The sequence below is a fragment of the Haliotis rubra genome, unplaced genomic scaffold, assembly GCF_003918875.1.
Source record: "Haliotis rubra isolate DU_JTF1 unplaced genomic scaffold, ASM391887v1 Scf247, whole genome shotgun sequence".
NCBI classification, from domain to species: Eukaryota; Metazoa; Mollusca; class Gastropoda; order Lepetellida; family Haliotidae; genus Haliotis; species Haliotis rubra.
This window is the reverse complement of record NW_025766525.1, coordinates 341999-368170: the sequence shown is the minus strand read 5'-3', so window position 1 is coordinate 368170 and position 26172 is coordinate 341999. Positions and strand designations below refer to the sequence as shown.

At 44.1% G+C, this 26172-nt stretch overlaps 3 protein-coding genes across 4 annotated transcripts in view; all 3 read right to left on the bottom strand.

The window, feature by feature from the left end:
• The window catches only part of LOC124279137, a 71788-nt gene extending 68498 nt beyond the window's left edge, over positions 1-3290 (bottom strand). For both annotated transcript variants that reach the window (XM_046714930.1, XM_046714933.1), the window contains exon 1: positions 2689-3290. The gene's annotated coding sequence lies outside the window, so the exon portion shown is untranslated. The remainder of the gene's footprint in view (positions 1-2688) is intronic.
• Positions 3291-13710: 10420 nt separating this feature from the next.
• LOC124279157 (agglutinin-like protein ARB_02240) lies at positions 13711-17568 on the bottom strand. The gene is made up of 2 exons (XM_046714958.1): positions 17472-17568; positions 13711-14936 (listed from the first exon to the last, which is right to left on the bottom strand). Exons 1-2 carry the CDS (start codon positions 17566-17568, stop codon positions 13711-13713), a joined length of 1323 nt encoding a protein of 440 aa, XP_046570914.1.
• A 388-nt stretch (positions 17569-17956) lies between these two features.
• Positions 17957-26042, bottom strand: LOC124279136 (proteasomal ATPase-associated factor 1-like). Its single transcript, XM_046714929.1, has 11 exons — positions 25964-26042; positions 25364-25404; positions 24655-24758; positions 23731-23830; positions 23031-23128; positions 22299-22449; positions 21734-21928; positions 21508-21599; positions 21082-21197; positions 19309-19391; positions 17957-18282 (listed from the first exon to the last, which is right to left on the bottom strand). Exons 1-11 carry the CDS (start codon positions 26017-26019, stop codon positions 18122-18124), a joined length of 1197 nt encoding a protein of 398 aa, XP_046570885.1. The 5' UTR covers positions 26020-26042; the 3' UTR covers positions 17957-18121.
• Positions 26043-26172: the final 130 nt, after the last annotated feature.

The following is a 26172-nucleotide window of genomic DNA, read 5'->3' as shown; positions in this document are numbered from 1 at the left end:
TGACCACACATCAACCAGATAACTCGTGATATCTTCTGCCACCGACGAGTCTGTAGTGAGTTTTCTCAGACTTCGCAACTTTCAGAATAGAGCTGTAATGTTCTACTGATAACTCGGCAAAAATGTAAACCAAATACATAAACTTACATGGCTACAACGAGTGAGTGAGTATGGTTCTACGTCGTAAGACTCCGACTGTATCAGTGAGTGAGTTTGGTTTTACGCCGCTTTTAGCAATATTCCAGCAATTTTACTGGGATCACCAGAAATCGGCTTCGCACATTGTACCCATGTGGGAAATCGAAAACGGTCCTTTGGCGTGACGAGCGAGCGCTCTAACGTCTAGGCTACCCCACGCCCCCCCTGTATCAGGGTATATACAACAGTGTGGGTATTACCACAGGGGTAGGGACTTGGGAAAATATATATGAATATACATAGATACTCTAATCACTCACATTTGACAAGTCCATCTGTAATCTACCAGAAGGTGTCACTTCTGAGAAAAACTAAATATTTTGGTCAGACCCTTTATTGTATTCAGCGGTGTCGATATAACTTTATAACGACTTCAATACCAGCACATATATAACATACAATCAATATCACACGGACGTCCACAACACCGTGGGGTGGTTCACACAGTCAGGTGTACAACCAGAGGCCATACCAGCACCTTTCTGCAGTCACATGGAGAAATCACCCAATTTACTACTCAGGTAAATATGTGAAGATAAGGAAACGAAGGTAGTGTTCATATTACGAGCTCCAATAAACTAGGTGATCGCCATGATGTCCCAGCCTGCCACTCAGCCCTAGAGAGGCCCGGGGAGACTCATACCTAACACTGACAGGTCAGATTAAGGTGAAAAAACTCTCCCCGAGACAAACTGACGAGCGGGGCTACAATGAAGCCTCTATTAAAGTCATTGACATATTTCGTCACTGCCTCGGGCTCTCGTATCTTTAATCCATCACATTGATATATATACTACTCTATATAAAGTACAGTAGAGTATAAACTGTTTACTGTCTGATCGGCAATGAGGACAGTGTGGGACAGATAGTTCAATATATCCCGTCTTTACATATATTTATGTTAGACAGCCTATACACACACAATAGAGCGGGTCGATAGCTCACTCAGCAGTTTATAGATGGGCTACTTATGTCTGATACTGGTCAATAGTCGGCGTGACTAGTTAACACTGCGCTGTTAAGTCACCCACGCTGAAATGATGTTGGTGAACTTATTGTGAGGGATATTTCCAATAACACAGGACACCCATCTCCCGAACACTGTATTTAGAAGCTGTGTAGTGTGAATATCCAGGGTACGTAAATAGATCACGGTGAGAGTGGGCCTGCTGTTGCACATATTCCAGAACTGCATGGTGGGTATATCCACAGCAAGTTTCAAAATACACGTGTGCATAATATATTTCACATTGACGTTCACTGCATAAGGAAACCATGAGGACTTTTCACAAGGCCTGTCATATTTATCTGAAATTTTCATCGCTAAATTAAGGGTATCACCAACAGATGAGTCTAACTGGTTCTTTAAACAACAAACTATTGCAAAGATTGCCAAGCCTATGTGATGTCAGGATAAAATATTTAATCCTGCGCGGAAAACAGGTAGCATCAATATAATATCACGTATGTTTTCGACAATACTTTTGAGACGAATTTCTACATTTTATCAAGGTAAATGGATACATTAATGTGAGTGTTTACCGGTTTCCATGGACACATCGATGTGTTGAAGTGTCCAAATAAATAAAATAGAGAACTGTTACGGGAGGAGAACTGGATGACACGTTTCATATAAAGCAGTATGGATTATTTCTCCCGAAGATATGTATTCTCAGCATAAGTTAAGTATTTCCCAACCTAGTAAACCTTATATTCAAACAAAACCACTGTTTTTAGAATTGAGTAGTTAACATTGACATAAAGTAGCATTGCTACACGTTCGTCAGAATGCTAATTTGTCGTCTGCTAAATATTGGGAGGTTTTTCTATAAAAATGCGGGACTAGTGAACTACCACCCCAACGATGAAATCATGTATACCTCAGGACCATAGAATCAGTAAAAACATCAATATAATGACAGTAGTTTGCGATTCAGGTTTTACGTTGGTTCCGCCATCATGTTATAGTGTCACCCTTCATTGGTCTCCATGTCGTCTGCTCGTCGCTTCACGCGCCAGTGCTTCCGGCTCGTCTCACCGAGGACGACCGTTGTTTATCGTTTGGGCGAGTAGCTCACCCACGCAATATTTCAGTACAGAAACAGTAATCAGTCAGGGAATTGATGAGAATGAGCGAGGAACTGAACCCAGGATAGAACACCAAGCGTTAGTTCCTTAGAGACAACATGTTTCAAGTTCACATCAAGCTTCCGACACTTTAATCCTGAAATAGGATACGTGTCAGGTAATTTCTGTTAACACGAACACTATCGGAGACACGTGAAGTGATATGGCACATTTCATTAAATATATATAAAACATTAGCCCCTCTCGTCATATTGCCAGATCTTGATACGATAAGACTTCACCTGAATGGCGGGCCGGTGGGCACAACACCGTATGTACCTGTAGTATACATATAAATACACCGGTGGACACAAGACGTTTTATGTTACAGTAGATATAAAGTACAAATAGCCTCACACCTACCTTATCTGTTATAATCACTGGTTGTCACTGCTGAAGAATCCAGATTAATTAAGTTGCAACAAAAACAGACTACACAATATCACAGTCGCTTCTCCACTGGCAAACAGCTACCGTGAATAGGTCACGTGACACTTCCAATGTAGGACGGCGGTATATCGGGGTCTCCACGCTGTCAGTGAAACCACAGGTATATTTGGCAGCCAGCTGATCCCACGACTACTGCAACGGACGTGGCAGTCCAACTGTCCTGGCGGTGTGTGCGAGCAGACGAGATTATCACCCCGCCAAATAAGCCCACCTTCCTTTCGGGTATATACCCTATAGCAAACAGGGAATATTATTATACCAGACGTCTCCCAGCACTTTCCAACTGTCTGTCCGATAAGTTTGTAACATGTAATGATGTAATCATCCTGCTGGGTTTCTGATGCAAGCCCTGGTACACAGAAACTGCTGAGCAATCATTCCCGATCGATCGTCTGCTTGTGTTTTATCGTCTGTCATCGTATGCATATTGGCTGGATCTGCTTACACTCACATGCAGCACACCTACAGCGGAACCAGCGACTGTAATTACACCAGACTCCACTGCGGAATTAGCGGCTACTGGACAACGTGTTTCTCGATAACCTAGCCGATCTGAAGGTCTGATGGAATGTGAGGGTTCAAGGGATCGAGAGTTTGGTTCATCGGGTCAAAGTGACCTCCCTGGTGACCCATGACAGGAATACGTATATTACTGTCTGATGTAATGGCTGTGTAATAAGGCAACGTTTTGGCCTACTCACATGTGTTAGGATGATGGATGTGTTGCCATGATGGTGTTGTGAAGTCACTGTGAACGTGATCATATCAACTGGCAGGATGTCTCCACATTACTGTACTGTAACTCTGGGCGACCTTTTGCCATGCGCATACATTACCGTGCAACCTGATTAATCTGGACAGGTTCTTGTCAGCCAAACGCGTTCAAAACGTCGCAGTAGCAAATTATCGGGGGTTCAAATTGACGGGATGCTAAAATTGATTATAATCCAGCTGTCATATAAATACAGGAACAAGGACAGGCTAGCAGTTCCAACATCGCCATGTGATTCGTGACACATCACAGCTGTCTCTGTACAGTGCATCTAACATTATCTTCACTGGGAACATGAGATGTCTAGCATATGCATGACAGATACGTCTATCAGAGGAACGACACAATTAAACTTACAATCCTGATATATGCATAGACGTGAATGGGAGCAGTGCGTGTTGAGAATTGCCTAACTCGCTATACTGAGATCTGGCCCTGAAAACTGCCTGTGTGTTTGTTGCCGAATAATATACAGCTACATGACGACGGCAGGTAATTCTCGACTATGTACAGACAATCCAGTGATTGAGATTATGAGCAACGATCCACGCCGACAGTGTACCCAGACACCCGATCAACAAACGATCCACGCCGACAGGGTACCCAGACACCCGATCAACAACGATCCACGCCCACAGGGTACCCAGACACCCGATCAACACCGATCCACGCCAATAGGGTACCCAGACACCCGATCAACAACGATCCACGTCGACAGGGACCCAGACACCCGATCAACAACGATCCACGCCCACAGGGTACCCACACACCCGATCAACAACGATCAACGCCGACAGGGTACCCAGACACCCGATCAACAACGATCCACGCCGACAGGGTACCCAGACACCCGATCAACAACGATCCACGCCCACAGGGTACCCAGACACCCGATCAACACCGATCCACGCCAATAGGGTACCCAGACACCCGATCAACAACGATCCACGCCGACAGGGTACCCAGACACCCGATCAACAACGATCCACGCCGACAGGGTACCCAGACACCCGATCAACAACGATCCACGCCAATAGGGTACCCAGACACCTGATCAACAACGTACCCAGACACCCGATCAACAACGATCCACGCCGACAGGGTACCCAGACACCCGATCAACAACGATCCACGCCCACAGGGTACCCAGACACCCGATCAACAACGATCAACGCCGACAGGGTACCCAGACACCCGATCAACAACGATCCACGCCCACAGGGTACCCAGACACCCGATCAACAACGATCCACGCCCACAGGGTACCCAAACACCCGATCAACACCGATCCACGCCAATAGGGTACCCAGACACCCGATCAACAACGATCCACGCCCACAGGGTACCCAGACACCCGATCAACAACGATCCACGCCGACAGGGTACCCAGACACCCGATCAACAACGATCCACGCCAATAGGGTACCCAGACACCCGATCAACAAACGATCCACGCCAATAGGGTACCCAGACACCCGATCAACAACGATCCACGCCAATAGGGTACCCACGTCAATAGGGTCATTGTGAGTTCAGTGTTAACCAATGTTGCCTCTATACACCAGTCGTACAGAGTGAGTGAGTATGGGGCTTCACCACTTTCAGAATAGTTCCATCAATACCACAGCGTCCGACACAAGAGGTTGACTTCACCCACTGTGAACTCCGGCAACTCCGCCATCTCACTGACATACGGACATGTAATAGCCGTTTTGTTTTTCTTTGACGGCATTGTCCTAGTGCTTTAAATACTCAGGTCCTGAAAACGACCTTTGAAACGTTGTTTTTCACAAGTTGAAAAGGCTTGATAAAAGTAGTTACATTGTTTATAATATAGAATAAATCAATCTACTTACAGTAAAGTTATAGTATGGAGCGACTGTGCTGTACTACAGCTTATAACAGGTGTGTCCTGAGGCTATCGTCACAGTGAAGGTGTCACCTGCGATTGCTGGAAGACTGATACTGCGGACTGACTCACTTCTACTCACTTATTGAGACTTATTGAGACCGATTTCTACTCACTTACCGAGACTTATTGAGACCGATTTCTACTCACTTATTGAGACTTATTGAGACCGATTTCTACTCACTTATTGAGACCGATTTCTACTCACTTACTGAGACTTATTGAGACCGATTTCTACTCACTTATTGAGACTTATTGAGACCGATTTCTACTCACTTTACTGAGACCGATTTCTACTTGAGACCGATTTCTACTCACTTACTGAGACTTATTGAGACCGATTTCTACTCACTTACTGAGACTTATTGATTTCTAGACCGATTTCTACTTTCACTTATTGAGACTTATTGAGACCGATTTCTTATTGAGACCGACTGAGACCGATTTCTACTCACTTATTGAGACTTATTGAGACCGATTTCTACTCACTTATTGAGACTTATTGAGACCGATTTCTACTCACTTATTGAGACTTATTGAGACCGATTTCTACTCACTTACTGAGACTTTATTGAGACCGACTCACTTACTTGAGACTTGAGACCGATTTCTACTCACTTATTGAGACTTATTGAGACCGATTTCTACTCACTTATTGAGACTTATTGAGACCGATTTCTACTCACTTATTGAGACTTATTGAGACCGATTTCTACTCACTTATTGAGACTTATTGAGACCGATTTCTACTCACTTATTGAGACTTATTGAGACCTCACTTACCGAGACTTATTGAGACTGATTTCTACTCACTTATTGAGACTTATTGAGACCGATTTCTACTTGAGACTTATTTCTACCGATTTCTACCTCTTTATTGAGACTTATTTGAGACCGATTTCTACTCACTTATTGAGACTTATTGAGACCGATTTCTACTCACTTACTGAGACTTACTGAGACCGATTTCTACTCACTTATTGAGACTTATTGAGACCGATTTCTACTCACTTACTGAGACTTATTGAGACCGATTTCTACTCACTTACTGAGACTTATTGAGACCGATTTCTACTCACTTATTGAGACCGATTTCTACTCACTTATTGAGACCGATTTCTACTCACTTATTGAGACCGATTTCTACTCACTTACTTACTCACTTATTGAGACTTTCTATTGAGACCGATTTCTACTCACTCACTTACTTGAGACTTTCTATTGAGACCGATTTCTACTCACTTACCGAGACTTATTGAGACCGATTTCTACTCACTTATTGAGACTTTCTACTTGAGACTTATTGAGACCGATTTCTACTCACTTATTGAGACTTATTTCTACTCACTTATTGAGACCGATTTCTACTCACTTATTGAGACCGATTTCTACTCACTTATTGAGACTTATTGAGACCGATTTCTACTCACTTACTGAGACTTATTGAGACCGATTTCTACTCACTTACTGAGACTATTGAGACTTATTGAGACCGATTTCTACTCACTTACTGAGACTTATTGAGACCGATTTCTACTCACTTTGAGACTATTGAGACTTTCCACTACTTGAGACCGATTTCTACTCACTTACTGAGACTTCTATTTGAGACCGATTTCTACTCACTTATTGAGACTTATTGAGACCGATTTCTACTCACTTACTGAGACTTATTGAGACCGATTTCTACTCACTTACTGAGACTTATTGAGACCGATTTCTACTCACTTATTGAGACTTATTGAGACCGATTTCTACTCACTTATTGAGACTTATTGAGACCGATTTCTACTCACTTACTGAGACTTATTGAGACCGATTTCTACTCACTTATTGAGACTTATTGAGACCGATTTCTACTCACTTATTGAGACTGATTTCCACTGAGACCGATTTCTACCGATTTCTACTCACTTTATTGAGACTGATTTCTTATTGAGACCGATTTCTACTCACTTATTGAGACCGATTTCTACTCACTTATTGAGACTTTCTACTCTTACTTACTGACCGACTACTTTCTACTCATTTATTTTCTACTCACTTATTGAGAGACCGATTTCTATTGAGACACTTACTGAGACTTATTGAGACCGATTTCTACTCTTATTGAGACACTTACTGAGACTTGTTGAGACTGATTTCTACTCACTTATTGAGACTTATTGAGACCGATTTCTACTCACTTACTGAGACTTATTGAGACCGATTTCTACTCACTTACTGAGACTTATTGAGACTGATTTCTACTCACTTACTGAGACTTATTGAGACCGATTTCTACTCACTTACTGAGACTTATTGAGACCGATTTCTACTCACTTATTGAGACTTATTGAGACCGATTTCTACTCACTTATTGAGACTTATTGAGACCGATTTCTACTCACTTACTGAGACTTATTGAGACCGATTTCTACTCACTTACTGAGACTTATTGAGACCGATTTCTACTCACTTATTGAGACTTATTGAGACCGATTTCTACTCACTTACTGAGACTTCATTGAGACTTATTGATTTCTACTCACTTACTGAGACTTTTCTACTCACTTATTGAGACCGATTTCTACTCACTTACTGAGACTTATTGAGACCGATTTCTACTCACTTACTGAGACTTATTGAGACCGATTTCTACTCACTTACTGAGACTTACTGAGACCGATTTCTACTCACTTACTGAGACTTATTGAGACCGATTTCTACTCACTTACTGAGACTTACTGAGACCGATTTCTACTCACTTATTTAGACTTATTGAGACCATAACATCAACATATGTCCTGTATTTCTAAGTTACATGGCAGTACGGACTATTGGTCCCGTGAGTGAGTATGGTTTTACGCCGCATTGTTCCAGCATTGGGCTCACATACCGTACTGATACGTGGAATCGAACCCGCGAACGCTTTAACCACTAGGCTACCTTAATGCTTCCTATGAATCTATACGTTTATCTGGTAAAGTAAGGATCACGAGGCTGAGATTCAAACCAATACGTCTGAATGACTCCATTGCACACACGGACTTGTGGCATGTTTAACCACTTGGATAATATACATTCAGGGTATATACCAACAGGATATTTAAGACGAAACATGTGAAATTCAAGCAACCATTTAATTATACGAATCCGTCAGAAGTATTATCTTAAAGACATTTACGTCGGAACATACTAACACATCCTGCCAAGCTTGTATCCACCATCCACATTGTGTACACTGACATTTGTACCTCGCATGCCAAAGAATTCGGTCAGCGACAATAACAGTTTTGTTCTGTGCTTTCTGTTTGTCGGACATGCAGTGGTACAAACACGCAAACGGGTGCTGGAGCGACATTATAGGCGAGTGGGAGAAGCATGTATACGTGTATCATCAGCGCCCCCTGCTGGGAGTCGAGCCACAGGTGCCTCTAACGTCCATTTGTACACAGTATGGCAGTTATCTACACAGGTTAATGTTACTTATATGTCATATTTACTAATATAGAGGCATGTGACCGGTATAATACTCGGCTACCAGCTGGCCGCACAGCGGTTAGAAGGACACGTGACCAGTCTATAAAGACAGTTACTCGGTCACAGGATGTCAGCAATGCCGTCGAGAGGGAAGAATGGCGAAGTGGGTGAAGCGCTCGTTCGTCACGTCGATTCCCGATGTGGTTATTACAATGCCAGTTCTTGGTGTCGGGGTAAAAGTCGAATATTGCCATGAGCGGGGTAAATCCAAACTCACTCTCACATTTGTAAACGCTACCCAGAATCTACATACTCCATACATTGATAGAAAAGGGGAGTGCGTGATTATTGCCCAAAACCTTGTATTAAACGTAGTGATAATCGTAGAAAAATTCTACACCTTGATCATTCTGTGATATTTAAAACCCACATATGAAATACTACAAACATGTCCCACCTTGTCCACAACGTCCGTATCCATTCTTGTCAGTGACAGTTGGTGGAAGTGGATGGTGTTTGTGTGACAGACAAGATGGCCAACTCTCTCCGGCCAAGTATTTTACAAGACGGGAATGTGAGATATCTAGTCAATTAACTAGCTATGAAGACAAGGCTGTCCTGTTACAGCAGACCTGTTGTTGGGACTTGATGTTCACTCACTCACTCTGCGTGGCAGAAACATCTGTACAAATACACAGTACATTTGAATATTGTCACCTGGAACCATATACAGTTGACACTTCCATCATTGATCATATGTGATCATTATGGTTCGTGACTGAAAAAAGGAAATACATGATAAACATTTTACGGTCTGCTCCACTCGGGACATATTGAATTTTAAAATATCGATTCACAAAAACACTTTGATATACAAACAGGTTGAGAATAGTGTTACATGAATTATCCGGCGTCGGCCTTGAATAATGGATCTGATATGTTTTTATACATTTTCATTAAATTAGCCAATGTTGCCTGGCTGAACGCACCAGTAACGCTCTTTTGTTGTTACATGTAACTAATAAATTTATATAAAACTGCTATTTTATTGAAAGACATTTCTTTCATTGAAGAAGGGAGGAACAAGACAATTGCTCTGGACATTCAGCATAAACAGGGAACTAACTAAACTAGATATTAGCGTTTACTGGAATTAATTTTAAAAAAATCCAATCCCAGTCCTACCTAGAAAGTCAGATGGTCAACCCAGACCTGAAGGGTCCACACTGGGCAACATTGTTCATTTCGCAGGACATGATTATATTTAAGCAATTGATCGAAGACAAGTGGTAGTGAAACGATGAATAATCCAGATCAAAAGAATACTTCGTAAAGTATCCACATTTTTGACACATTAGTTGTTATTTAACTACAATTCTGTAACTGACAACAAACTAAATATGCTCGGACTAAATTAAAGTGCGAAACTACAATCAACAATTTGCATATTTTGCAGACAAATTATGGAGCGAAAATACTTAAATCATACATTATTCAAACAATTGAATAATGTACAATAGGGAGAATGCCTTGCGCCGTTGTCTGAAACAGTTCCCACAGGAACCACAGGCTTGGTGATAAGTCTTTAATCTCCCAGAACAGGCTCGAGTCATTTAAATTCATTTAAATCCCGGTCTGTGAAAGCATGGATACATGCTGGTCTGAATGACCCGTAGCAGTGGAATATACAGACTGTAGTGCATGGGAGGCGATAAATACAAGACTGGTCGGAAATAAGTGCCAGTATGATTGAGTAACGACGTATACAGAGTGTATTGCAAGGAATCAGTGACTACAGCACTGACCAGAAATAAGTGTCATTGTGATTGCGTCACCTCATGTGGAACCTGCACTGTATCGCGTTGACAGCTGCACTGCAATCGACTAGTTCTACGTGCACTATACCAAACACGGGTACAGGGCCAAGATATTATTATTTGTATCTCCGAGGGACAAACACGTTGTTGTCAAACCGGTTTCCACAAATGTACTTCTCGGGTGTCTGGAAGTCTATAAAGGAGAGAAACGTGAGATGATTTACAATCATACAGATTGACTCAAAAGGATAATCATCTCTTCTTATAACAGTGACTCATACGTCATATATACTCTATGTAACATATGTTATATTTGGGATTACACCCGCTCCATTGGACGTCGCGGTGGCTGAGCGGGTTAGGCGGCTGACTTTGTGTGCTGGCGATTAGGTGCCTGACTCTGAGGGTGTGGGTTCGAATCCCGGATGGGACTCAACCCAACAAAAGTACTAGAATCTGTACTTTACTGAGAAAGTATAAGCCCAAATACATATGTTACACTTGATCACTTTCTAAATGGCATTGTGTAATCACGTCATATATACTCATAAAAACGAATAAGGGAATACAAAGCCATGAAAGTACAACACTGTGCTGGTACCTGTCGGTCTGACAACACCATGTTGTTTAACGCTGCTGTCAACAATAGTCCACCTGTTTTGACGTTTGCTGCCTATTCAACGAGTATGGACCAGATAAACCAATGGTTGATATTCGGAGCAAAGCCCCATGCTGTGGGAAGACGGTAATACATCCAGTAAGGTTAATCTGTCCGGACAGTGGTTCGTGATTGGCTGAAGAAGTCTGAACTGTCCCAACAGTGGTTCGTGATTGGCTGAAGTAGTCTACACTGTCCCAACAGTGGTTCGTGATTGGCTAAAGAAGTCTGAACTGTCCCGACAGTGGTTCGTGATTGGCTGAAGAAGTCTGAACTGTCCCAACAGTGGTTCGTGATTGGCTGAAGTAGTCTGCACTGTCCCAACAGTGGTTCGTGATTGGCTGAAGAAGTCTGAACTGTCAGTGGTTCGTGATTGGCTGAAGTAGTGTGAATTGTCCCGACAGTGGTTCGTGATTGGCTGAAGTAGTCTGCACTGTCAGTGGTTCGTGATTGGCTGAAGTAGTGTGAACTGCCCCGACAGTGGTTCGTGATTGGCTGAAGTAGTCTGCACTGTCAGTGGTTCGTGATTGGCTGAAGTAGTGTGAATTGTCCCGACAGTGGTTCGTGATTTGCTGAAGTAGTCTGCACTGTCAGTGGTTCGTGATTGGCTGAAGTAGTGTGAACTGCCCCGACAGTGGTTCGTGATTGGCTGAAGTAGTCTGCACTGTTCCAGCTGTATCACGTCAGTCTATTAACACGGTATAAACATCAGCATCTCGACGCACCTCGGCAGCTGTTGGATGGCCATAAATGTTTGGAACAAGTACAACGTAGTGTAACAGTCTATTCAGTTTGGACTATACCCTCTCTTCTGTATTGTCGTCGCCTCAGAGTAGATCAAATACATAACAACATACTCACATTGTCGGGGTGGCGCCAAGCCAATAACGCTACGGTACTCATGTAACACTAATGTGTAACCACACCTGAGTATAATACTACTAACGCATTACTGTAGAAAGACAGACACACAGTGTACAACATTTCAGGAAAGTTAAATACCTATTATGTCTTTAGTAGTCACTAGTCACTGAACAGATCGTAAACACTTGTGGAAGAAGTGGCAGCAAAAAAAATGTCTCCTTGTTAGTGTCGTGGAATGTCTTACACAAATACGCTCAGTGTATACATCAGGCTTCATGTTAAACCACACATCACTCTGAACAGATTGACAAAGCATGATACATGACCCATATATCTCACAGTCTCAACTTATTACTGCCGTGTCTGGTCCTAGACATTGATGACTGACAGCATGAACAATTGTAGGGACACATTGGCAAATGTCCAGTGGACCCCTGTTCGGATGTCACAACTCTGTTGGGAGCAAGAGGTCTAACCATTTTTGGAGTCTGTCAACTCGAGGCTGTATTGGGTAAACGTTAGGCCTTAAGCGGAAGGCTAACACAGGTTGAGTTTTACACTTAATAATGAAATATGAAAACAGTTTTAACGCATGTGCGTACTTCTTTGTTTATACGAGAGTGGTCTAATGGCGGATTCCACGTGCTACAACAGGGATACCAGACCGCCGGGTAACATGGAGACCCACTGACATACAGTCTACCATCTTGGAGCTCATCAGGCCCTGTTTTATCCCATGAATGTCACGTGCCATACAGGAACTCTAGTACCGCCTTTCAACGCATTTCATATGGTGACCTCATGCTCTCGGGTCAGGAGCTCTATACACAAACATGGAGGTCGTCTGGAGTCTCTCCGTCTACACAAGATGAACTAGTGACGTCAGCAGAGTCTTGTTGATGCAAGCTGAGAATGGGGATTGCGATGAAATTATTGTGAATTGGATCAGCTTAAATGAAATAGCTTTTCGTTTGAACATCAAAACTTGACACTACGCGTGAATCGTTTATAAATAAGCTCGATAGCAAAGGTTACATTGGTTTAAGGCGCGGAAATCATCTACATAGAGTTGTGTCCCTTTAGTAATGTTAGGATTTGCTGATCTGAGTTTGACTGTAAGCTTCGGAGGAAACACCATCCCTTGTCTGTAGGAGTGAAACCTGGGTCATGGGTCTCATCACTTTGGATATTATCTCACACTCAGCTGATATTGGTGGTGATTGGGAAAGCTGTGTTTGGGGAGGGAGTTTCGTGACCCGAGTGAAGTCGGTGCTCGCTGTGAATACTGCAGTCTGTACCTATCACCACCCATCAGCGGTAAACAACCTGTTTACATGGGCAGAGACAAGGAGTCGAGAAGGGTGGATGTAGCCTGGCGTTACGCTTCACTAGACGCACTTGGCAATGTTTTCGTCTATCCAAAGTACGTGTGAAAACACACTTGTCTGACTAGTTAAAAGCTCAACAGTATTCTCGGGGAGAGCAGTATTCTCTGGGAGGAGGGTGTTCTCTGGGAGGGCAGTATTCTCAGTGAGGACAGTATTCTCGGGAGAGTCCTATTCTCAGTGAGGACATTATTCTCGGGGAGAGTAATATTCTCAATGAGGACGGTATTCTCGGGGAGAGCAGTATTCTCAGTTAGGACGGTATTCTCAGGGAGAGCAGTATTCTCAGTAAGCACGGTATTCTCGGGGAGAGCAGTATTCTCAGTTAGGACCGTATTCTCAAGGAGAGCAGTATTCTCAGTGAGGACAGTATTCTCAGGGAGAGCAGTATTCTCAGTTAGGACGGTATTCTCAGGGAGAGCAGTATTCTCAGTAAGGACGGTATTCTCAGTTAGGGCGGTATTCTCGGGGAGAGCAGTATTCTCAGTTAGGACGGTATTCTCGGGGAGAGCAGTATTCTCAGTTAGGACGGTATTCTCGGGGAGAGCAGTATTGTCAGTGAGGACGGTATTCACTGGGAGAGCAGTATTCTCAGTGAGGACAGTATTCTCAGGGAGAGCAGTATTCTCAGTAAGGACGGTATTCGCGGGAAGAGTACTATTCTCTGGGAGACCAGTATTCTCAGTTAGGACGGTATTCTCAGGGAGAGCAGTATTCTCAGTAAGGAGGGTATTCTCGGGAGGAGTACTATTCTCAGGAACGACAGTATTCTCAGGGAGAGGAGTATTGTCAGTTAGGACGGTATTCTCGGGGAGAGCAGTATTCTCAGTGAGGACGGTATTCTCGGGGAGAGCAATATTCTCAGTTAGGACAGTATTCTCGGCGAGAGCAGTATTCTCAGTTAGGACGGTATTCTCGGGGAGAGCAGTATTCTCAGTGAGGACGGTATTCACTGGGAGAGCAGTATTGTCAGTGAGGACGGTATTCTCGGGGAGAGCAGTATTGTCAGTGAGGACGGTTTTATCAGGGAGAGCATTATTGTCAGTGAGGACGGTATTCTTGGGGAGGGCAATATTCTCAGTTAGGACAGTATTCTCGAGAGCATTATTGTCAGTGAGGACGGTATTCTCGGGGAGAGCAGTATTGTCAGTGAGGACGGTATTCTCAGGGAGAGCAGTATTCTCAGTTAGGACGGTATTCTCAGGGAGAGCAGTATTGTCAGTGAGGACGGTATTCTCAGGGAGAGCAGTATTGTCAGTGAGGACGGTATTCTCAGGGAGAGCAGTACGGTATTCTCAGGGGAGAGCAGTATTCTCAATGAGGACAGTATTCTCGGGAGACCAGTATTCTCAGTTAGGACGGTATTCTCAGGGAGAGCAGTATTGTCAGTGAGGAGGGTATTCTAGGAGAGAGTAGTATTCTCAGTGAGGACAGTATTCTCAGGGAGAGCAGTTTTCTCAGTTAGGACGGCATTCTCAGGGAGACCAGTATTCTCAGAAAAGACGGTATTCTCCGGAAGAGTACCATTCTCAGGGAGGAAAGTATTCTCAGTTAGGACAGAATTCTCGGGAAGAGTACTATTCTCAGGGAGGACAGTATTCTCAGGGAGAGCAGTATTGTCAGTTAGGACGGTATTCTCAGGGAGAGCAGTATTGTCAGTGAGGACGGTATTCTCGGAGAATGCAGTATTCTCCGGGAGGACAGTATTCTCAATGCGGACAGTATTCTCAATGCACGAGGCAGTATAGAGATAAGTGGGTAGGTGGGTAGCTGCGTGGGTGGTTAGGATGAGAGGAGGCCCGAGTGGTGGAGTGTGAGGTTGGATGAGAGGAGGCCCGGGTGGTGGTGTGTGAGGTTGGATGAGAGGAGGCCCGGGTGGTGGTGTGTGAGGTTGGATGAGAGGAGGCCCGGGTGGTGGTGTGAGAGGTTGGATGAGAGGAGGCCCGGGTGGTGGTGTGTGAGGTTGGATGAGAGGAGGCCCGGGTGGTGGTGTGTGAGGTTGGATGAGAGAGGCCCGGTGGTGGTGTGAGAGGTTGGATGAGAGGAGGGTGGTGGTGGTGTGAGAGGTTGGATGAGAGGAGGAAGGGTGGTGGTGGTGTGAGGTTGGATGAGAGGAGGCCCGGGTGGTGGTGTGAGAGGTTGGATGAAAGGAGGCCCGGGTGGTGGTGTGTGAGGTTGGATGAGAGGAGGCCCGGGTGGTGGTGTGTGAGGTTGGATGAGAGGAGGCCCGGGTGTTGGTGTGTGAGGTTTGATGAGAGGAGGCCCGGGTGGTGGTGTGAGAGGAGTTGGATGAGAGGAGGGATGAAAGCCGGTGTTGGTGTGTGAGGTTGGATGAGGAGGTGGCCGGGTGGTGGTGTGTGAGGGTTGGATGAGAGGAGGCCGGGTGTTGGTGTGTGAGAGGAGTTGGATGAGAGGAGGCCCGGGTGGTGGTGTGAGAGGTTGGATGAGAGGAGGCCCGGGTGGTGGTGTGAGAGGTTGGATGAGAGGAGGCCCGGTGGTGGTGTGTGAGAGGTTGGATGAGAGGAGGCCCGGGTGTTGGTGTGTGAGGTTGGATGAGAGGAGGCCCGGGTGGTGGTGTGTGAGGTTGGATGAGAGGAGGCCCGGGTGGTGGTGTGTGAGGTTGGATGAGAGGAGGCCCGGGTGGTGGTGTGTGAGGTTGGATGAGAGGAGGCCCGGGTGGTTGTGTGTGAGGTTGGATGAGGGAGGCCGGGTGGTGTGTGTGAGGTTGGATGAGAGGAGGCCGGGTGGTGGTGTGTGAGGGGTTGGATGAAAGGAGGCCCGGGTGGTGGTGTGAGAGGAGTTGGATGAGAGGAGGTCCAGTCGGTGGTGTGTGAGAGGTTGGATGAAAGGAGGTCCGGGTGGTGGTGTGGTGTGAGGTTGGATGAGAGGAGGCCCGGTGGTGGTGTGAGAGGTTGGATGAGAGGAGGCCCGGGTGGTGGTGTGAGAGGTTGGATGAGAGGAGGAGCACGGGTGGTGGTGTGAGGTTGGATGAGAGGAGGCCCGGTGGTGGTGTGAGAGGTTGGATGAGAGGAGGCCCGGCTGGTGGTGTGAGAGGTTGGATGAGAGGAGGCCCGGGTTGGTGTGAGAGGTTGGATGAGGAGAGCCCGGGTGGTGGTGTGTGAGGTTGGATGAGAGGAGGAGGCCCGGGTGGTGGTGTGTGAGGTTGGATGAAAGGAGGCCTGGGTTGTGGTGTGTGAGGTTGGATGAGAGGAGGTCCGGTCGGTGGTGTGTGAGGTTGAATGAAAGGAGGCCCGGGTTGTGGTGTGTGAGGTTGGATGAGGGAGGTCCGGGTGGTGGTGTGAGAGGTTGGATGAGAGGAGGCCCGGTGGTGGTGTGTGAGGGTTGAATGAAAGGAGGTCCCGGGGTGTGGTGTGAGAGGTTGGATGAGAGGAGGCCTGGGTGGTGGTGTGTGAGGTTGGATGAAAGGAGGCCCGGGTGGTGGTGTGTGAGGTTGGATGAGAGGAGGCCCGGGTGGTGGTGTGTGAGGTTGGATGAGAGGAGGCCCGGGTGGTGGTGTGAGAGGTTGGATGAGAGGAGGCCCGGGTGGTGGTGTGTGAGGTTGGATGAGAGGAGGCCCGGGTGGTGGTGTGTGAGGTTGGATGAGAGGAGGTACGGGTGGTGGTGTGTGAGGTTGGATGAGAGGAGGACCGGGTGGTGGTGAGTGAGGTTGTATGGATTTGGAGAATACCAGAACAGAATTGCCATTGCCATATTACAATCTTTATGCAGTAAAACAAGTGTTCAATTTACAAAATGTTGTAACTTACAAAGATGACATTAACAACAAGGGGGAGGCTACAACATGACATCCACATATATACAGCATTACTGAAGGAACACAGCTCTGCTGGGATGTGGAACCTGAAGTGGATCTTCCAAGATGGATACGAGAAACAGAACTTGTCTTTGGAATTTGCAATGTACATTCAAGTTTGTGTGCTGATTAAACGTAAACTAAATGGAATTAGAATTAAAGTTTAGAATTAACTGTAGTTCAACAAGTCCAAATTCAACAAAGCTATTGGTTGAGCAGGAAGTCATCCATGCGCACGTTGTGCTGTCCCTGTGCAGGTTTCACCGTCGCCTTCAGTTGGTCTGGTCACTGTATCACATAATACTGATGCAGTCATAGTTTGTAACTCACTCGCTTCACTTGGTAGATGTATGGTTTCTTATCATGTCTAAATAAAGCTTATGTCAGCAGCAGGTACTTCAAGGAGATGCTCGGTTACCTGTACAAAAGAGCCTCTGGAACTGATCACATGACCTGCAAGCACTTGCACAGACAGGTAGGAAGGCTTCATGCTGGAACTTTATTTTTCTGAACCTCAGCTATCATCAAACTGTCCAACCTAACAGCAATGTAAAGTCTGCTAAACTCAACAATGGTGTCTCTTGTACCCACACACAGTAATTGTAGCACCTGCTTCGTGTCTCTCAGGCCTTCATGAACAAAGCCATGGGTAGTACAAGTCAGTGTCAGACATGTAGCAAACTGTAGCGCCTGATGGTGCCATCTCGGCAGGAGGTGTACACGTGGCTACCGTCACACACAGTCTTGTACACTGGGTCGCAGTCCGCACCGGTCAGCTCAGCCCTCGTCTCCTGACGCTCGTCCACGTAGAAGCAGGAACCATCTCCTGGAAGTTAGCCAACTCATCATCATCAAAACATTATTTGTGTAGGACTATGGCATGTAATGCCAACTGAATGGGGCTTGAATGAATTTTGAACTGATCTTTAAAATGAGGTGTTTCTATTTCTTCTTATTGCGATTTGAGACCTACGTCTGAATAACTGATAAAAGAGTATTTTGAAAGTCATAGTAGAATACAATTAGAATTAGTTTTTATGCACCTGCTTGCTTTTTATGTTTTTACGAAATTGCTATAATTCTTTCTTCAGTTACTAAACAGAATACATAGAGTGAATGCTACAATATACAAAAAGCAGGAAAACACTCAACTATGCCAGTACCTCAAAGTGGACAATAATTACAACAGTGGCCTGGTTTCATCCTAACACATTAACTACAACTATGGAACTGCAGCTCAGAACAGCACAGCGGCGGTCCTTACTGCTGAGAATCAAACCCAGTACTGCCCTGCATCAGTTGCCAGGAAGGTCTACTGGCCTGTATAACTCGTTCACCTCAAACCTCAAACCACACACACACAAACATACACAAACATACACAAACACACAGAGAGCCAAACACACACAGTGACAACACAGACACAGATAAACATGTGTGCACACAAAACACACACACACTCACACATACAAACACAAACAAAGACACAGATAAACATGTATGCACACACAAACACAAAGAGACACAACACAGACACACTCTTTGTCCTGTCTCACTGCCTTCATGCCTGCACAAAGTGAGTGAGTCACACACACACACACACACACACACACACACACACACACCCAGAGCCCAGCCCAGCCCAGCCCACATGATGTTGTCAATCGCCTGAGAAGAAACTACACCAGCAGACAGGCAAGTCCCTTGTCTTTCTGTCCATCATTCAAGTTAGGGTTGTTGTTGTTGAAGAAGGTACAAATATATCTTGAAACACATTTCCTTGGAGAATAGACACATTTCTTATCCAGTTTTACAGTGCTGATGTACCACGGACTGTCAGGAAGCAGACTACCTGTTGATGCGAAGAAGCCCTGTTTGTGTGGCAGCAGAGACAAGATGGCCGACCGAGACTCCTGCCACTCCTTCAGCGGCACTCTGACAAATACAATATGGTGTCAACGCATCAGCACAACATCAAAACATCAACACAATGTAACCACGGCAACAATCTGTGAGTTATGTCTTTAGGCACCAATATGTGGTCACACACACTTCATTATGACGAACGTTGTGTCAGCACCAGTATCCATTGTCTGGATTGTCTGTGAAGTTCTCCTACCACATCTGGCATCACAAAAACTTTTAAGGGATGTAGTATGAACTACAGCTTGTAGGCTTCATCACCAAGAGACTTGTGTTTGGGGTGTTAATACTGTTAATAGTTATAAACATTGATAAACTTCACATAATGCTCCAATTTAATATGCAAAAGAAGTCACCACACAGGAACTGTTTTCACACTCAGTACATCAATGTTTTGTTTGTCAGGAAACTATAGACTGATGTTCCCATTGTGTTTAGATACAGCTTCCCAAAGATTATTACCTTTGCATAATACAATTCATATTAATAATACACGATATTTACAATGTAGAATTTCTGACGTCTCCTGCCGTGATATTGCTGGAATATTGCTAAAGTGGTGTAAAACTGAACTCACTCACTCACTACAATACAGAAAACAGAAATGGCTAACATTGTCTATGTTATGCGATTAATCAGTTTATTGTTTTCAAGGCCATAGGAGTGAGTGAGTGAGTTTAGTTTTATGCCGCACTCAGCAATATTCCAGCTATATGGTGGCGGTCTGTAAATAATCAAGTCTGGACCAGACAATCCAGTGATCCACAGCATGAGCATCGATCTGCTCAATAGGGAACCGATGACATGTGTCATCCAAGTCAGCAAGCCTGACCACAAGGCCATAGGACCCATACCCCGTGCAAATATATTATATTACACTACACATGCATCAAGTCATTGCATAACATCAGATTTCTGTTATAATGTTAAAAATCAATTTACCTATACTTTGACAGAACAAAGATGTTGTTTAAAATTAATTCCAAGAAACAGATCGTGGACTAGGTTGTTTCTTAAAACATTAGAGTGGGTATGTGCATCCGTATGCTGAGGGTATGTTTTAACCACAATGCTCCCCCACAGACTCAGGATACAATGTATACATGACATAGCGAGATACCAGCACATGTGTGAGGTGTGTGTGGCTGATCGTACTCGTCCACGCTGCAGGTTAACACGTACAAGTGGACCATCTTGTTATATCCCCTAATACAGACACCTGGCAGGAGAACAAGTGCCATCTTTAAACATCTTTCAGTATGACACGGCAGAGGATTGAACCACTGGCACTCAAGGCAGGTGCTCTAGCCACTATACCATGAAGGGTCAACATGCTCAAGGGCACAACATTCTGACAATGTCAAGGTGAACTGAAAATACCATCCAGAAGCTAAGGAACTGTCTGTTTATCACACATGTCCCTTACTAAGTGATGTAGTGACGTGGCTTACAGAATTGCTTCACACCATCTACAGTATTCTCATCCCTGTGGCTAGCCAGGCAATCATTTACACACCTGCTGCAGTCAGTCTCTGAATCAATACTGTCAGACAGTTTGGTCACCTGATCACCAGTTGTAAAACCCAGCATATGATCTCTACTGACATGATCACAACAGTATATTCAGATGAAGTGGGAGATCATGGTTGTCTTCACTACTGTTGCGTGTGTGTTCAGCATGTCAAAAGTTATCTCCCTTTACCTCACATTTCTGATGTCCACAACGGTCACGTGACCATCCTGTGTCCCACATACTGCCTGAACGTCTGATAGGAAGGTTACAACGTTGACAGCAGAGTGGCAGTCAAGTTCAAATATCTGGATGAAAACAAAAAACATGGGTTAACAATATTTAACTAAATCTTAATCTTTAAATCTTTTAATCTCTTGAGTTGTGTTGTGTTGGGAATGTGTTGTGTTGAGATGGGAATGGCTTGTGTTGGCAATAGATTGTGTTGTGTTGTGTTGGTCTGTAATGGCTGGTTGGCTGCAGTAATAGTTATCCTACAAATCAGGGGGACGACAGGGACATGAAACTGCTGATCACCATCTCGGGTTATCCAAGTTATAGATGGTACAACGATAAATACTCTAGACTGAATCTGTAGTGAAACACTGTGAGACTCACCTTCTGACGACTGCGTAGCCCGTAACCCTGCAGTGTAGCATTCTCACATCCCAGGAGCAGCATCTTGCCTTCTGTTGACACCTCTCTCTCACCTGGGGACAACACATATAGGAAGTGATTTCCTTCAAACAAAGACACCTGGAAACAATTATGTGAACTAGCTATGATTTTAATGGTAAAACAACAATATATCGGGAGACATCACCTACTTGTGAGTTTCACTTACTGGGAGGGTTGTCAGGCGCACCAAGGTCAATGGAGTTGTCCATCACTTCCACGGAGCAGCTGTTCACGATGCCGCCACAGTCCTTGAAAGTTGTCAGCACTGAACTCTGACCTACATCCCACAGTTTGGCAGTGCCGTCCCTGCCACAGGACACAATGTTCCGACCTCTGTCGATCACTGCTGTCTCCAGGATACCTACATCAGATGGCATCCATCAATTTATCCATGCAATTTCTCTTTATTATGGGCTTTGACAAACAATTTGGATACATGTATATCTGTCCCGAAAACCTGAGCATCAAAATTGACTTCTAAAATGCCACTCAAAGAAGTTAACCTGAGCATCATTTAACATATTTGAAAGTCTGACAAAGAAAACAAGAGAAAATGGTTTGTGTGTCTTACCTGATGTTTCTCGTATCCGTAACATAAATCAATCACTTGGATCCAAACTCGGCAGTTGCAACAGGCTACACATCATGAACCATGTTAACAGTTATGATATACACATGAACGTCACTGATGTAAAACATATCCAAGTAAATGGCAACATGAGGCTACAAACCAGCTGTATGTCCCACGAGTGTTGCTGCACACTTTGCTGTCTCCGCCGACCATATCTTCAGCTGCATGTCTGCCCCACCGGTCAGGATGACCACGCCCGACGGGAAGAACTGACACGTGTACACGTCACCCTTGTGGCCTTCAAGTCTCCGCTGACAGCAACAAACATGTAGACGATATATAAAGAACACAAACATGAACACAAACTCTGAAGAACAAAATTTATGGCAATATAAAAGTCATGAGAAAGCCAAATACCATTAACCATGCCAACTTGATATGAATCAAGCAAGACTTCAAATAATTGTTTCCAGAGGCTGTGCTGATGTATGATGTGTGTTACAGTCCTGGCTTTAACATACAAGGCCTCTTAACGGCCATTAGATCACAGTCATGCCATGACATGCATGTATCACTACAGGGTTGTACAGGATCTTACAAGATGGCTACGCTTGAACAACATGAGATTGAAGAATTTACACAAACATGCTTCTCATAAAATCCAGCATACCTCGAGATTAAGTTGAACACATCAAACAAATAATGCATTCAAAAACTGCAATGAATTGTTTTCAGTGATATTTGTGTATGACATGACTACCTCCAGATGTTCAGATGCAAACTAGAAGTGTGAATTGTGTCGACTGACACTTAATACTTACAAATACTTGATACTTGACAAATACTTGATCATGTAACTCACACGCTACCTTTGCTGGCCGGATGTACATACCCTCACTTCTCCATCACTGGTCTGCCACACCAGAAGCTGGTTCCCACTGTCACATGACACACCCAGACCACCGGCTGTCACGTATCCACACACGGCACCTGGCAATAAACAAACAAGTGTCACATGACACACCCAGACCACCGACTGTCATGTCCACACACGGCACCGGGAATAAACAAACAAGTGTCACATGACACACCCAGACCACCGGCTGTCATGTCCACACACGGCACCTGGGAATAAACAAACAACTGTCACATGACACACCCAGACCACCGGCTGTCACATCCACACACGGCACCTGGGAATAAACAAACAAGTGTCACATGACACACCACCGGGCTGTCACATCCACACCAGACCACCGCCCGAGCCACACACCCAGACCACCGGGTTGTCACACACACACCTGGCACCTGGCAATAAACAAACAAGTGTCACATGACACACCCAGACCACTGGCCGTCACGTCCACACACAGCACCTGGGAAAAAACAAACAACTGTCTCATGGCACACCCAGACCACCGGCTGTCACGTCCACACACGGCACCTGGGAATAAACAAACAAGTGTCACATGACACTCCCAGACAACCGGTTGTCACATCGACACATGGCATCCGGGAAAAAACAAACAACTGTCAGCCGGACCAGTTGTCTGTCTTGTTCAAAAAACAAAATGTAAACAATAGACTTACACTTTTGTTCTGTTTATGTATTGCTGAGAATGAGATCTGTGGGGCCACAAACTTCCTGGTGAGGCTTCCAAGCTCCCCGCTGTATTGGGCTGTTAGTGTGTACTGGAAATACACAGTGGGAACACATGTTACAGTCGAGGTAGGTTCGATAGTAACGAGTACTTTAACCTGTAAACTCCACCACGCCAAACAGTGTTCACTTACCATGCTTACAGTGTAACACAACCCTCCACATGTCACACTGCCTCCTGTTTTACTACCAACAGTCTTTTGGAAGGTGTATAGGGTAATGATAATTCCTATCTCTGATTGTGGATGACCACTGTCTAGATTAAGTAGCTTTCAAATTAATAAATTCAGGAACACATACCACTGCAGTAAACAAATAAATGGACAATAACAATCCCATGTTTAATTCAAATTAAGCTACAGCATCTGTTGCTAAAACATTTTGCTGGTCCAACATATCAGTATTAATCACTCAGCAAACAATAACATTATCAAACAGTCTCTGAGACTGTACTAGTGATAAGCCTATCAGTGAGTGACTAACGGTAGTTTAATAATGATGATGCTTTGGACAATGTTTCACTTACATTTGAAGTGCTAGTTTGATATGGAAAGAAAACTCAAATGTCATGTCTTAAATGTTACCACTATGGTGAAGCCCAAAACAGTGAGTATTGTAGCAATGGTAGCTGACAATGTGTAACTATAAGGTCCAACACGAGATTCCAACCCGTTATCAGATACATCTGGTATGCCCATATGATATAAAAGGGATGTAACTTTTGATACCAATTGCCATGCTGTTGAGGAATGGGCCTCCCCTTCTCCCTTTGAAGCCCATTAAAACAATAATGGAGCGTACCAAGTAGAATTATCTACCTACCAGATGAACAGTTCTGAACATGATGTCAACTTACTTTAGAGATGTTGTGTACAGTGAAGCCATCTGTACCAGTGAGTTCCGGAAGCCCTTCCCGGGATATGCCCTGTGTGTCCAGGTGGCCATGCACACTCGGACAGTCTACAACATATACCTCAGTAAATAACTCTTTACTGTTATCAGCAGCTCAGCATCATGGTTGGCTTATCCATAAGTGAAACCAATCCCCCTCTCACGGCTGAGTATTGATAAACTAATGCCATCATACTGAAGACTGAATTATACATACAAACAAATATAAAACACATTGCTACATTCTATAGTATTTCATTTGAAAATTCATTTCATGCCATAAGTTTGAAATGGAAACACATCAAACATCAGGTGTCACTATTTTGTTGTTGTCTTTGGTTCTTGTGTCACAGTGGCCTGTAAACAACTGAGTCTCAGTAGAAGATTACCTGAGAGGGGTCACTCATTCGCGTGACCATCTGACCATGGACAGGGAAATCCTGCATGTCACTCAAAAACGTGTCTGTTTATGACCAGTGACTGATAGTATGAGCATGGTATGAGCACATGAAGTGCCTGAGTCTATCCACTTATCTGGTTACCTATTAGCATTATGACCAACTGAGGCTTTAACCTGGAATCGCAATATATTTTATGTTCTTGCATGACAAGTGCAAGAGTTCGAAATATGCATACCAGGGCATATATTTGCAAAATGAAAATATCTCACTCACTTGTACCCTTGTATGTTATCCATGCTCGACCCTTCTCTTCTCTGAAATTCAAATGATATATCTCGGCTATCTCATGTTGCATATTCAATACTATCAGACATATTGGGCAAACAAAAATACATTTAGAAATGGCTATCCATGTACATATTCATAATCATATCTTAATTGGGTTTCCAAAATATGGAAAGACTTCCGCCCATATACCCCCTTAAATTTCATTTTTGTAAAATCATATCACCTGAATAAATATTCTTCATCTGGATAAGGATGAGTTTTAACATGTTTCTTTAATTGTATGTAAACATACTGAAAGACACATTCAACTTCTAGAAATGCCACTCAAAGACATGTTTCTTTATCGTTAACATCTAGGGGGGATACGGGCGGAAGTCTTACCCAAAATATATGGGATCTACAGCTAGCTACAGCTGAAAAATGGTGAATTTGGTGCCCATAGGTTGAAACGATTTACTAACGTTGCTGAAAATAGCCTACATCACTGACATTTCACATATGCAACTCATCACAAATGAGAAAGGTCTATTCATTAAAAAATCGTAGGAGATGGTATAAATAGATGTTTCTTTATCGCGTACTTACCTCAAAGAATACTGCCAGTCACTTTGCAAAATCATTCGCTCCATGGGCGCAGCCATTTTGCCGGAAAGTTACACGAAAAGGATGATTTGCGACACAAACAAATTATTCAGTTTCACCAAAAATATTAATTTCAAATAATTATAATAACAAGGTTATCGTCGAAACAAAAAGCCTCTAATTCCGCTATTATGCTCAAAGAGTAAACTTTA